Below are 15,002 nucleotides of genomic sequence, written 5' to 3' on the forward strand. Positions count from 1 at the left end.
TGCCGGAGGGGAGGGGTCTCCATTAGCACTTCACCGACACAATGGGAAACACTCATGTCAGCACTCATTTGTCACATTGGGAAATGTTGCAAAATATGTGCATGAAAGTGGCCTGAGATTTTGCAAAGTGTTCAAGTGAGCAGAAAATTACGAATATCAAGATCTTAAACATCACTGCTAGTGTGCTTTGCAGTGGGTTACTCATATATTTTATATTCCAAAGAGACAAAACACAGTTGCCAAGTTTACAAAGAAATTCTCTTTTGCTGGTAAGTCGGACACCACCTCTCTTCCTAAGAAGTGACTCAGGTCCGTCATAAATGAGTTGCAGTCTCTCACATTTTCACACATGAAGGGATAATAAGGTGTACACTTGAAAGAGAGTCCCTGGAGGAGCTGTGGGCGTCCCTGCTGCAGCCTGTGAAGCCTGCCCACCGTGTGTCACCGTGCTTCATTCAGATGGTTTACCGGTACATGGGGCTTTGGGTAGGATCCATGTGGCCACCCCCTGAAGAAGAAGAAGAAGAAGAAGAAGGCGTGTAGTTGCTCCATGCAACCGCTGGGTTTGTAACTTGACACCTGGCCGTGCGGTGCATTTGCCATCGCTTTACCCACAGAAAGCCTATTTAAAAAGGAAAGGGATGAGTCCAACGCTCCTGACTCCGTAACCCCCCTCCAAAAGCACCCAGCTTTCTCTCCGGCTGCGCGTCCCTACAATCTGGATCGGCATAAATGAATGAAACACAGGGGAATATCGACAGACAATCGCACAGGAAAACTCTCTGTCAAACCAGCCTGCCAGAAGGAATTTATGTCGGGCTTGACAGGCATATCAACATGAGTTTTTCCCTCTGGAAGTTCATCTCAAGCTTGTCAAATGTGTAAAACGGCGACCGGTGTCTTCTGTCTTCCGCCCCCTTGCAAAGGAGTCACGCTGTGATTAACGGTCAGGTTTTTGACTGCCAGGACAAATGAATACAAATGAATTTAGGCACCCGAAGGAGAGATTGCAGAACCTCTCATCTAGACACAAAGTAAGTAGCATTTTATTTAAGTTTCATTGTGTCTGTGTATGTGCTGGGGAGAGGATGCTGAGGTGAGACGGATCACTGCTGGCGAGGACTGACTTACAATCTGCATGGCTCCATGTGCGTACCTGTGATGTGCCGGCTGGCTGTAGTCCAGCTCACCATGCAGGAGTGCTGTCCACTGGGGACTGTTGAGGCTCTGTATGGGGTCTGTTTGGACCATTTGTCATTAGTTTGACATTCAGTAGAACTTTGGAAAAACGAGTCAATTGGTCCAAATGCTTGTTTCCATCCCTTTGTCTATTTTTATTGTAATGAAAATAGACAAAATAGACCCAGCATAATCACTAGGTTTAATATGATTTAATATTATCATTAATGTGTTTGCTTTTTTGTGCAAGACAGATTGTGATTGCTTAAATAAATGCGAATAATTGAAGAATTTCGATGTTTTTTAGGCAAATAATCAACAGCCAGTGTGAACTAAATTGACTCACCTGAAAGAGGAAGCAAAGCAGGCAATTATACAGACTTATAAAGTTTCATGAGAAGTTCATCAGCATTTCACTGCAGCGTTGGCTTGATTTTGTGAGGATGCTTTCCATGTTTTCCCTTTTACGCATTCAGAGCTCTCAGCCATATTTACGCAGGGGAGTTAAATGAGTAGTTTTTAAGGTGGACAAGATAGAAGAAAGTGGACTAGACTATGAGAAAACATCATTACAGTTATAGCTAAAATTGTGACATCAGCTTTTACAATTTACGACAACGATTTGTTGAAGAAAACATCTGCAGTTGACATGAGTTTTACTCCTCGGAAACATAAAATGCAGATGTTTATCCATGTGTTTACACGGACGAGCTATTTAATATATGGAGCGAGATATTTGGTCTTCACTTGGCTGCAGAGTTGCGCATGCACCAGCCAGCTGTCGCACAATTCCCGTTGAAAACTCATGCATCCATTCATTATTACATTCATTCATTTGTGCATGCATGCTTCAGTCTCATCTGGTTCAGTAAGTGGATCAGGGGCGATTTAATAGGGATGCAATCATTTAGGGAGCAGGGAAGTCCGGATACAGTCCTCCAGTGTCTCATGAAAACAAATTGGACACATATCAGCTTTATTCAAAACACATTATTTGACTTTTTGCAGAATCCGTTAAGATGTAACAAAAGTAACAACCACCCAGCAGTAAAGCATCATTTATTTGCAATGTGCACGGACAGTAAAGCCTACCTGCGAGGTGTCAGCTGCAGGAGCATCACATGTCCACATGGTGTCGCTCTTTAGGTCTCACTCCTGACTTCAAATGCAATTATTCATGGCAAATATGTTGGCATATTTTGACATTTTATCACTGAAAAAACAGCTATAAAGTTTAATATTTAAAAAATAAGAAATAACCACTCAGTTTCTTTCTGAGTCAGTCTCTCTTGCTCTAACTTGAATAATTAGTTGGAAGTCCAAGTGGGGCAGATTTTCACCATGAGTCACATCCAATTTTATCTGCTCTTAGTCATAATAACAGTTGGGACAACACTGATGGGGCTCATTTGATAAGTAGAAATTGGTCAGGATGTCATTGTTTACTGACTGCATAGAGAACAGATGGACATTTAAGTATACTGGTCTTATGAGATGTCCCTCTCTCCCTCATCAGCCTCTGTTAGTGTCAGCTCATCCATAGGAATTTTCCACTCTGTGTATGTGTGTGTGTGTGAGTGTGTGTGTGTGTGTGCTCAGGGGGCAGGGTCACCTTTGGGAAATCCTTTCAGGAAAACACTGAGTAGTCCAAACTTGTGAAAAGAAACGGAAACTATAGTGGCTTCTCAGTGTGTTTTTTTCCTCAACCTTTGACTGGTTGCTGGCCTACAGATGGACTGCTGTTTGAGTGTGTGTGTGTGTGTGTGTGTGTGTGTGTGTGTGTGTGTGTGTGTGTGTGTGTGCGTGTGTGTGTGTGTGTGAGTGGTAGTGGTGGTGGTGGTTTTGGGGGTGAGAGGTTAAAATCAGAGTTTAAGTACAGATAATACAGTCTGTTTACTGGATAATACTCCCATGAACATATTTATTTATTTATTTCACCACCAAGGTGACATTTCGAGCATAATGCTCTTCCTCAGGATGGTGCTTGAAATAAATAAATAAATGTTCATGGGGGCATTATTGGGTGTTTATTCTGTTCTTTGACTATTTCTTCTATCCAGTACCTAGTATTTATCGCCTGGATGTGTGCACTTTTGTAAACATTTTAATTTAGATATGCAGGTTTTGGGAAAGAAAGACAGAAAATACAGCAGGGAAAGAGAACATTCACTTTATGAGACGAGTTTTCACTGTAGATTACTGCTGAGGTTTATAAAATGTGGCATCCGATGTCTAGATAACTGAATTTATTTGCCACTTAGGCACATTTGCAAACATTTTTTGCAGCCAACATATTGTGAGTCACTCTCTCCATCAGTGTATTGCTCAGTCACACTCCTTTGTTGATCAGCCTAGCCATAATTTCCTTTCCCATTAAATGACTTGGCTTTCTAACAGCCAAGGACATGTTTGTGTTAACCAATGTTTATTTCAGAAGTTTAGAAGCTTCTTCTATCTTTGAAATATGAGTTCAGTGGCTCACAGTGCAATATATAGGTTAGCTTGACTGCTTGTATGGATGATTTAGGAGGTATTGTTCATCTGGCCTGTATTTTGTCCACTCAGCTTAGCAGAGAAGTCTCTTGGGGAGTCATGTCATAGCTCACTGTTGCAGTATGAAAACCACAGCAGACAGGGTCAGTGTACAGATGTCAGACCCGCTGATTTAAATGTCCACTGTGCACAAATCCACCTCAGTGTAACCGCCTTTAACCACTCCACAGACTTAAAAAAATCCCAACCTGTCACTTATGTACACTTTAAAAAGCACCCTTATGAAAATCTAAACAAGCTACCGAGGACTTTTTGATATGAAAAGCCAAAGAAAACAGCGCCATTTCCCAGGAAACTCGGTCCAGTTTGCACAGATGTAAACAGCCGGACGGACAGAATGAGAGTCATTTTTGCTGCAGTAAAAAGAAAAAAATCTCAGCATTCATGAGTCATTTTCAGAAAGCGGATCTCTCCTCAGCTGATAAGACACTGAGTGAGACTGTAACCAGCTGGGAGTCTGGTAGACACACACACACACACACACACACACACTAACTAAGCGTCCTGAGTAACCACAGCCAGCTGTGTGTGGGGTTGATTGTGATGAAGCTTTATTAGCAACCAGGAACTGAGAGAGAGGCAGACATAGACACCACAAACACACACACACACTATCATCATGGTTATAATCATTCAGGCCAGTGTGGGGAAGCAGATGCTGGTTAGGTTGTTTTCTTTCTTAAGAGATCTTATCGCAGGTAAATATGTTCATGCAACAGTTTTCCCACATTTTTTGTATTTGGAGCCGTCGTTGGCCCCACGCCTCCAACTGCCTGCTCCACTCTGGCCCTCCAGCTCACAGCTGCTATACACATTTCCTCCTCCAATGTGTGTGTGTGACCATGTGTGTCTGGATGACCTCCAGCGGTAAACAGTGGCTCCCCTGCCTGTCACCAGATCTTAGTCCCCCGCTGAGCTGGAGGTCCACTTTCCAATCAGTGTCCTCAACTCTGCTGCACACCTGGATGCAGTGAGGGTGTTGAGAGAGACCACTTCGTTTGTGTGTGTGTGTGTGTGTGTGTGTGTGTGTGTTGGAGAGCTCTGAGTTGTAAGTGCTTTTGCAGAATCCTGTTGCCATTTGTTATTCACATGGTATCAGTAGCTCAAATGCAAAGCATATGGGTTTGTTTGAATTTGTGTTTTGGTGTAAAGTAAAAACAATGATTACAGATTATTATTCTATCATTTCATGATACTTAAAACTCCAGCTTTGTGTTCTGTTAAGATGCATGACATCGGTTTCCTAATGACAGCAGTTTTCATAAAGGCATAACTTAGGATGCTTTTCTTATGGCCAAACGTAACAAAAGGGGTTAGAATTAAAGGGGTTTATCAATGGTTAATAAATAGGGGTGTTATCATTCTCCAAATCAATTAATCAGTGATTACACTTCGATTCAATTTTCACTTTTAAAGCACTGAGGACTATGCCTTTATTAGACTATTGATCAACAAAAAGACAAGTGTCATTTACATAAATTAAAAAAATACTTTTAAAAAGATAGAATACATTGTTTCAAGTGTGATATGACCACCATATTTTTCTGGAATGTACCACACTAAAGTCAAATGGTTGAATTTTAAATATTTGATCATTGATATTGAAAGCTCATTAACTGATTTTGGATTCAGGACTGAAATCGTGACACCTCTTTTAATATGCCACTAATCCTTTATAGATTAGTTTACGACCATTAATAAGGACAATTTGCTTAATTACGTGTTGGATTTTCTGACCACCTGAACCAAAACCCATCTATAGGCAACTTATTAATACTTAAAACTTCAGACTTCATGATTAAAAATCCTTGATTCATAACTTATCAGCAAATATACCTTAGGGTTGGGCATTATATCGATATATATTGCCATAACCAAACAAAAATGTTGAGTATAGATTTTTCTATATGGTTTCTAACTCGATGCCGAAAAAACAGCAGCCAAACTGTGTTATGGCAATATTTATGTCATTTGGACAATGCTTTACATTCTGATCCCAGAGAAAAAAATCCAAATTTATTGGTTATTAGAAAGCGAGCAACCCATAAACCTTTGTTATTGGATTGCCAGCAAGTATAACTTAATAGTTTCTCAAATAAAAGCACTTGCCAGTAGGATTTTTAAGAACATTGCAATGTAAATCTTTTTTTTTTCTTAATGGCCTGTAAATCAAGCATTTAAATAATGTATTAAAGCTAATATTTACAACTCATAAACAGCTTTGTAAATGGTTCCTTATTAGAAAATGATACTATAATATTACACAGTTGTTTGTGTCAGTAATGTGTTTCGTCCCTCTAATGTCCTCTCTTCTCTTCCCCCAGGAGAGCCCTATTGCTCTGTACCGTATTATATTGTACTTGTTACCTGGGACTTACACAAGTACACTCTGAAGGTAAGACGCCTCCACTTCTCTTACTTTCACTCACTTTCTCACCTTTTTCTTCTTCACTGAGAATTTACCAGTGGAAAAAACTGTTAAACTTATTGGAGCACTGGGGGGATTTTGGAGTTTTTTCTTCGCCTATTTGGTCATTGCCCAAGCACGTAAACACATTGCTATGAGAATTGGGCCAACGGTTGCCATGACGACAAGTGTAAGAGTGAGTAAGCTTTCGGAGCAAGGGAGTGATCAGATCATAGATTCAAATTCACAGACCGTTATAGTGAAATGTTTGTCTCAAAACACTCCTGTCTGACACACAGCTGTGATTTACAACATTCAGTAGACGGGGGTGTAAAGGTCACTGTTCCAGACACAAAATAACAACTTAACATTTTAAAAATACAATGTGACGTAATTTGAGAGAATTATCGCCTCAATCTGCAGCTTTTAGCATAGTTTAGCTCTGCAACTCAGTTTTAAAATGGGTCTTGGGCGATGAAATCATAAGTGGACGGATGAGACAAAGCACGTTTACACCTGTGTGTATCATCTCCAAGGGTTTCCAGCTGACCACTTGTGGATTTCGCCACTTCCGCTAGAAGGTGAAATTGCACCGTGCACATTTATTCGCCAGTTGCTATCTTGCTAGCAATACCCTCGTAAAGGAACTGGTAACGATTTGAGTCGTCAACTTTTCTTAATCTTCTGCCCAAATTGAGATTAGACATCTGGTTTCACTTGCACCCCGACCATGTACTTTAGTGCTCCTCACCATTGTTTCGTCCATTGGCGCTCTGTCATCAAAACGACGGCCTGCATTGATGACATATTTTCCGGTTACGTCCTTGTTGGAGACGCATCAGGACGGATTGGCATTTACACTACAAAATATATGTGGTCAAATGCTTCCTAGACCACCTCGGCAAGTGATTTAAGTGATTCGATCACAATGCGTTTTGGACCCTGTTCACACTTGTATTTAGCGCTGACCACTTGTGATCTGATTGCCAAAGACACATTTTAAAACCAAGTGTAAACTGGGTCATAGCGTCGTCTTGGGCCACAGCAGGCGAGAAGCTCTAAAAACCAACTGTACGCTATCTACTCTGCACCTAACAGCAGACAGACAGTTAGAAATTAGCAGGTGTACACAGTGGAGCATTTAGCAGCGAAAGAGCCAGATCCTTAGGAGGCGTGACCAAAACAAGAGCTAAAAGAGCACGAATATCAGACCTATATTAGCCAGTCAGATACTCAGCTCTAAGTGAATGTTCATGCCAAAAACATAGCAGCAAAGTGTGGCCTGTGGTGAGCTGCCATGCAATGTTTATGGAAAGCTGTGGTGGCAATGGATTTTTCGGCCAAGTGCAGCCAAACTAAAAGTTAAGGATAATTTAACGTTTGCAGGAAATTGTGGCAAGAGAATATCTGAAGCCTATCACTTCAGAGTCCTGTGACTCCTGTGACATGTAGACCTATGTTCAAAGAATTTATGTCCACCTAAAACACACAAACACGCCTCCTGGCTGCAGAAAAATGTAATAATTGCAGTGAGCTGCTGCTTTCTTTCAGTTTGATGGGTAAATAAGCAGATATTTTCTAACCAGTTTGTCATGTCAGTTTAAAGTTGAAGTTAGGTTCACAATTTTTTTCCCGCTGTCTTCAAGTGCCGACCCCCCAAAAATCAGGTCTTACAGCTTTAATTGAGAAGGGTAGATTAGGTAATAATGCACCAAAGTACCAAAGTTAGACAGGATAGTAAGGATCAGATAGTATTTTATATTTATAAAATACTATCTGATCCTTACTATCCTGTCTAACTTTGGTACTTTGGTGTAACTTAAGTTTGGACTACTTAACTCCAATTTGGCTCTTTTTGTGATAAAACAGGTAAAAGTACTGTTCTGGGTGGCTTGTGATAATTTCAGCTACTTTTTGTACCACTCGGCGGTCCCCCCCCCGATTAGAACTTATAGATACAGTCCAGTGAATTGGCCCCTTCTCTCCTCCAATTATCATGATTGAGACTGACAGGGAGGCCCTACATGCAGTCACTAGAAAAACTGATGACAGGCAAAGCCAAATGTCACCTCAGTTCATTACAACAAGGCTGAAACCTTTTTCTCCAATTCAGTAAAACAAGATGTTTAGAAGTGCTTTGTGGACTCAAATGGAGTTTGTTTGAGGTGCTCTTTGGATAAGGATACATGAATACACAACTTACACTAAAAAATTCCAAGGCACTGTGTGTGTGTGTGTGTGTGTGTGTGTGTGTGTGTGTGTGTGTGTGTGTGTGTGTGTGTGTGTGTGTGTGTGTGTGTGTGTGTGTGTGTGTGTGTGTGTGTGTGTGTGTGTGTGTGTGTGTGTGTGTGTGTGTGTGTGTGTGTGTGTGTTATTTTAGGAAAACATCATCACACAACCTCATGGTGTCAGACTTTACAAGAAAAAACAAACTGTCTCTGGTGTGGTGTATAAAATTGCATTGTGGGTAATGTAGGCCCAATTTTTGACAAGGAAAGAGAATGTTTGGAATAAAAGAGAAAGATATCTCTAGATCTGCTGCATCAAATTTAAGCCTTTTTTTTTTAAAACATTGTGAGTCCAATAATGATATTGGATTGTATAGTGCATTGCTTAATCAGTGGAGTAATATACCACCCATGCTATACACAGTGGGAGAGGGGAAATCTAAAGTCAAGGCCAGTGCCAAGCTGCATTTTATAAAAAGACTCCGATCACAATGGGTGAAGCCTAAATATTAATGGTGGACACTGGACCAAGTCAACCAATCTCATTCATTTTCTATGAAGGGGAGGAGATAGGCCATGCATTGCTTGATGGATATGACCTGAAAGTTGACTGACCTCTGGCTGTATCAACTTTTGCATTATCTCCTACCTCAACTCAATGCAAATCCATCCATCTCAACCCACTAGAATATATATCAAGATTCTGTTACTACGTTATCTATTTCTCGCTCAAATGTTTTCAGAAATAAGTTTACCATTTAGCTGCTATATGAGTAAACCGCACCACCTTGGGTTCCAGCATGTCTTTCTGTGCCAGATTTGGTGCATCTTCATCTTAACATGCAAACCACTTAAGTGTCCAGCTTGATTCTGGCTGTGGACCTTTGCTGCATGTCTCTCTCACCTCGTTTCTTGTCTCTCTATACGTCGACTGTCCAATAAAGGCAGAAAAATTATGAAATCGTAGGAATTGTTTCCTGCAATGTATTGCTGTTGGGATGATTTTTCCTCTCTGAGATATCATAAATGTCTCACTGTAGACCAGCATGGGCCAGAGAACGACAGAGTGTGTTCGAATGAATTAGTGACTTCATCCTCTATGAGGGATAACATTACATTCTGAAGAGCCTTGGACTTTCTCTCTGTCCTACTTGAGTGACTTGGCACAGAGCGAGGCTATGAACTTGAGCCATGTGTTAAACACAAGTCTGCCTCTGTGTGTATGTGTGTGTTCACATCCATACAGTGTGCTGTATATCTAAAACCACATGGTTGATGCATGCCCCAGTAATAGTACAAGTGGTATTTAAATAAAGAAGTTTGGAGACAGCAGTCTATGTACAGAACAGATACATGTAATACAGCCCCCCGCTGCCTCACTGCCAAGTCCTGTTGTCCTTTACTGCTGAGGAGACCACACAAAGAGGAGAATTCACTGTGGATGGGTAGACACTATATCCCATGTAGGTCTTGTTTCCTCTGGATATTTTATAAAGCCCTGATGTTTTGAGGCAAGGAAAATGTTACAGCCCTATACAGAGCATGGAAAGACTGTAAAGAATCGACAGTATAGCAGAGGTATGTCTACAATTGGCTCACTTTTCACAAAAAGTGCAAAAAAAAATGTTTTAGAGTGCAATGTTTGATTCAAAATGTGGTAAAACCTGGTATGCATCAGTAGCACTCAATAATTCCAGACTAGACAGATTAGTTTTTGTTTGACATGATACGTGAGAACTCTTTCTGCAGAAAAACATTGAGTTCTGAGCAGCTTCCTCCCTCAGGTCTAATCCCTTGATCACTACCACGACTACCAGGGATCAAATTCATTCTTTTTTTCTTTCTTTTTTAAAGTTTCCATGCAATTATATATTTCCAAAGTCTGAGCCCCCCCATCAGTGTTCTAATGAAGCAAGCCTCGTGCTATAGAAAGACAGGCGTCTCATTGAAGTCCATTCTCTCCATGGCTTAGCAGTACAACAACTGACATCCCGTCTGTCTTTCCCCTCATCTTTCCCACTTTCTGTCATCTAATCAACATTGCTTTTCCACGTGTCGACCTTTTCACAAGCAGGGCTTCTGTACACATGTCCCCATTAGGCAAAGCCCAGGGACCACAGGTCAGAGTGAGCCCAGTGAGAATAAAGATGTTGAGGGGCCTGGGTCTGAGATCACAGGTCATATAGAGAATGAGCATGAGACCCCTGAGACTGAACCGCTGAACAGAGTCAAAGTTGGCAGAAAGGCTGGAAAATGTATTCTGCCTCCAGGCGGGGAGATGCTCTACACACTTGCGGTCACTGTGGTCATGTTCTGAATTTTACAAACTGGCTCTATTGATGAGAAGGTCAGAGAAGAGCAGGGAAGAGGGGAGTTTTTCTGATGATGCCGACGTCTGTTGGTTCATTAATCCCCTATAGCCTTAAAACAAAGAAGCCATGCCTTGATACCAGTGAAGCAAACAGCACATATACTTTAACATACAGCACAGAAAGCACTGTGATGTGCTAATTGGTGTGGAAGTTATATAATTTTGCCACCAAATGTACATATAGATCTTGAATCTGTCCTTTGTGCCTAAAAATCCACAAACACATATTGTTGATTCATACAGTCTCCCCTCCTGTAGGGGAGAGGGCAGGCTGTATGGTTACTAAGAGAGGATTAGGTCCTTTAGCCCGATTGTGCGTTCCTGGTACTGGCTACACTGGCCTTGACTGAGCTCCCTTCACAATTACCTCCACCAGCCGTCATGTTTCCATCAGCACATCATGAACATCAACGATAGAACCTTGTTTTATGTTTGTGCCTCACACGACCACAGGGACGAAGGTTAGATTATTGGCAATATAGTCCTGACAAAGAATTGGGTGATATAGTGAAGGAATTATATATTTCCTGCATTTTCATATGGGGAATTATTTGAACTTGACTATCAATAGAAAGAAGCAAAACGTGTGTCAGAAACTGGACATTATTCCTGTTTAAAGGAAACCTATTATAATCACTTTCAGGTTCAAACTTTTGGTCATAATTTTGTTTTTTTACTGGAAATGTTTGCATGCTTTAATGTTCCCTTCAAGTAACTATTGTTTTACTTTGCTTGTATCCTGTTGAGTTCTCATGTTCTTATTTCATTTATTTTCTGCTCCATGTAAACAAAATTAATTAAAGTAATTAAATTAAAGTTTATAGAATATTCATTTAACCCTCCATAATAGCATAACCTGACAGCATGGCACTTTCTAGAACAAAACCCAATTCAACAATCAGGACAAGATAGGAAAACAAAATTAGCTAAAGATCATATTATTTAACCACAGTGCCTTGGTTAAGCTTTTAAACTTTAAAATTTTATTTCCCTTCAGAGCTGTTAAAATATGGCCACGTTAGGTTAAGTTACATTTAAGGATGAGCAGCTCTTTAAGAATTTGCAGGCGTGTATAGCAATAAACATGCAAAATTCTGAGGCCATCTGCTGTGGGCATGTTTAAAGCTGTTTTATACTTCCCAAGAGTAATTCGGTCAAAACGATGCCACAGTTCGCCATGTTGGAGAAGAGCGTGAGGCTGCAAACCGCTAACATTTGAAACAAAGGCCACCACAGCACCTCTGTGCAGCCTCTGCCCACTCAACCACCCAGGGTCACTCCTCTATCATCAGCCTGGTTTTACGTCTGCATGGACCTATACATAGTCATTTGTTTTGGCCTTAAGTTGCCCTAGACAGCATACAGAAGCAGTTTGGTGGCCTCAAAACCCAGTGAGTTTATTCTTCTTTCTGTTTCATATTTTGCTTCCACCATCTCTTTTCCCATCCTGCAGCGTTTGAGCTCATTACTCTGTGAACTGCTGTTCTGTGTTGGCTTAAAGATCAGTCTGACATGATGTATGGCTATGACGCTGCCATGCCTGTCATGTGCGACAGAAAAATATAGATAAGTTTTATTTTGTTAATGGGAAGTTATTGGAAAATTGGCTCATAAGTCAGCTTAATCACTCCAAGAGTTGCTACTGGCAAAGACAGCTTAAATATTTTTGCTGAGCCTCACTTGTTTCAGGAAGAACAAATTCTCACAGTGAGTCCAGAATGTGCTATTAATAATTTTAAGATGTTTAACGGTTTCCTCTGCATGATTGCTCTCATTTATATCTGCTAACTGTTGATGTGTGTGTATGTAATTGTTGCTCAAGTGGCTATGTTTCTAAGAGTTACTATATCAACAAAACTGGGACTAATATTTGCCCCTTTTCCCCCTGAGTTTCACTCCCAGTTGTCATGGATCGTTTACACAAGTATGATGAGTGTTGTGTTTATGGACAGTTTGTCTTTTTTACAGAGGCTAAGACCTTTTTACCTATTTTACCTACTGTATAGTGAGGTCACAAAACATAAACAGAGTTACAACGAAACATGAAAAGAATGTTTAAGGATCAACAGATGTGTTTAGAAAGATAATGTAAAGTCTTCTAACTTAAATAAATCAAATAAATCTTAAAATATACTTAAGGTGCTAAAGAGAGCACTTAATAATAGGCTTTCATTTTCACTTTTGTCCAACTCTACTGGTGTGTAACTTTCCTAACCTAGACCTGTCTTGATTATTTGCACCTCTAACCCCGCTCTCCCTTTTTATCCAGATGTGGACATTCTCCAAAAGTTGGGGCTCAAGGGAGAGAAACCGTCGCGCTCGGTGCCAGCAGGGGTCATTCCATTCAGATCGGGGATCATCCTCAACCAGCGGGCGCACATTGAAACTCCATTGCGCTCAGTCTTCCCAGCAGCCATCTGGCCCAACTTGGCACTGGTCCTGAGTGTGCGCTCACACCGTGTCAACAGTGCTTTCCTCTTCACCCTGCTCTCAGGCCGCAAGAAGCTCCTTCTCGGTCTGCAGCTTGCGCCGGGCAACCTGGTCCTCCACACGGGGCCTAACACCTCGGTGGCACTGCCCTATGAGCCCCATGATGGTCAGTGGCACCAGCTGGCGGTGGGAATTAATGGACAGAGAGTGACTCTATATGCCTCCTGCGGAGAGCAGAGTGTTCATGCAGACTTTGGGTGGGACAGTGAGGAGGGACTGGCTCCAGAGCTCCAGGGCTCCTTCCTGCTGGGGCGGGCAGGCCAGCAGCAAGCCTCAGCACACTTTGAAGGAGCCATCTGCCAGTTTGATTTGGTCCCTTCTGCACAGGCAGCTCACAACTACTGCAGGTACATTAAGAAACAGTGCAGGGAAGCTGACACATACAGGCCTAACCTTCCTCCCTTGTTGCCTATCCTACCACAAGAATCAAACATCACAGCCACCGCTGCTACCCCTAAACGTGGTGGCCCGGTAACGCCCAGGAAGACCCTGGGGCTGAGCCTTGCCAGGAGTGTTGCTGCTGCTGCCTCGGCTGTCAGATATGTGGCCCCCACTCAAACTATAAAGCCCAGCCCTGGGACCATTCCCACACCCCCTCTGGGAACTGCGATGCCAGTCACAGTCCAGTTTGGTTTGGCCTCCCCGCCTCCCAAATTCAGGACTGAAACTGTCACAGCACCACTCAGGACAAGAGTACCCCCAACAAAACCACCAAACCCAAAACCCACCACCTCTAAAGCTTCAAATCAGAAACCCTCCAAACCCACTCCCCCAAAGCCCACTCCTCAAAACAGCTCCAAAAAGACGATTACAGCAACCGACAACAAGAAGAAACCTACAGTTCCAGCCACTACCAGCACCAAACCCTCCAAGACAAACTCTGCCTTATCAGACCAAGCAGTCCCAAAGAAACCACAACCCACCACAGCCAAGAAAACACTGCCCAAGCCTAAAGTTACGCCATCTAAAGCCACTCCGTCCAAACCCAAAACAAATTCTGTCAAAGTTGTCCCTTCTAAACCAACGATATCCAAAGTAAACCCCTCAAAATCAACAGTCTCCAAAACTACAACTGCTAAAACATCCAAGCCAGTCTCCAAACAGGTCATCAAACCAACAAAGCAAGCCAAAACCACCAAGGCCACAGTCACGCCACGACCCACCAGGCCCTCATACACCCCAGTAACACCACCTGCTACTGATGGCTTCCAGAGCTGGGAGGTGCCACCTACTCAGTTCTCACTGCTGGATGGACCAATAGGACAGAAAGGAGAAACAGGCCCATCGGTAAGTACTGTGGGTTTGTATGTGTGTATGTGTGTGTGCCACAAAAAGAAGGCAAATGAACTAAATTTACAACAGATGCATACGTGTGCTTGAACACGCTTTTGGATCAAGGGCTCGCTAACACTACATGCTTTAAGGATGTATTGTGCCTCATGTTCTGGTGGGGAACACAGAAGTGAGGCAGTATAAAGGGGCCCAGGCTATGGATGACTTTAGAAGAAAATCGTCATAAAATTGTTTCTGAAGCTGACAAGGTGCCAATGTAGCTCAGCTAAGACTGATACAAATTATGGTTCAGTTTTGTAAGGTCACTTTTGTGTCTTTTTTATGCAATGACATAGAAAAGATTTGAGAGGCAAAACTATCCACTTTGCAATATATGTACCGGTAAATAGATTTGAGAGAAAAAACATCCACACTGCAATAAAAACAAAAAAGTTTTATTACATGTTGTTAAGAAGCAAGACCAGAGCGACGTAGGTTGTAG

The 15,002-nt window shown here is 41.9% G+C and overlaps 1 protein-coding gene across 1 annotated transcript in view; it reads left to right on the plus strand.

Moving 5' to 3' along the window:
- Positions 1-720: 720 nt before the first annotated feature.
- Positions 721-15,002, plus strand: part of col27a1a (collagen, type XXVII, alpha 1a) — an 88,549-nt gene continuing 74,267 nt past the window's right edge. The window contains exons 1-3 of the mRNA XM_059358635.1: positions 721-1,034; positions 6,057-6,127; positions 13,008-14,515. Coding sequence (XP_059214618.1) covers positions 982-1,034; positions 6,057-6,127; positions 13,008-14,515 — 1,632 coding nt within the window. The 5' untranslated portion in view covers positions 721-981. The remainder of the gene's footprint in view (positions 1,035-6,056; positions 6,128-13,007; positions 14,516-15,002) is intronic.

This window comes from Centropristis striata, chromosome 19, assembly GCF_030273125.1.
Source record: "Centropristis striata isolate RG_2023a ecotype Rhode Island chromosome 19, C.striata_1.0, whole genome shotgun sequence".
Classification (NCBI taxonomy): domain Eukaryota; kingdom Metazoa; phylum Chordata; class Actinopteri; order Perciformes; family Serranidae; genus Centropristis; species Centropristis striata.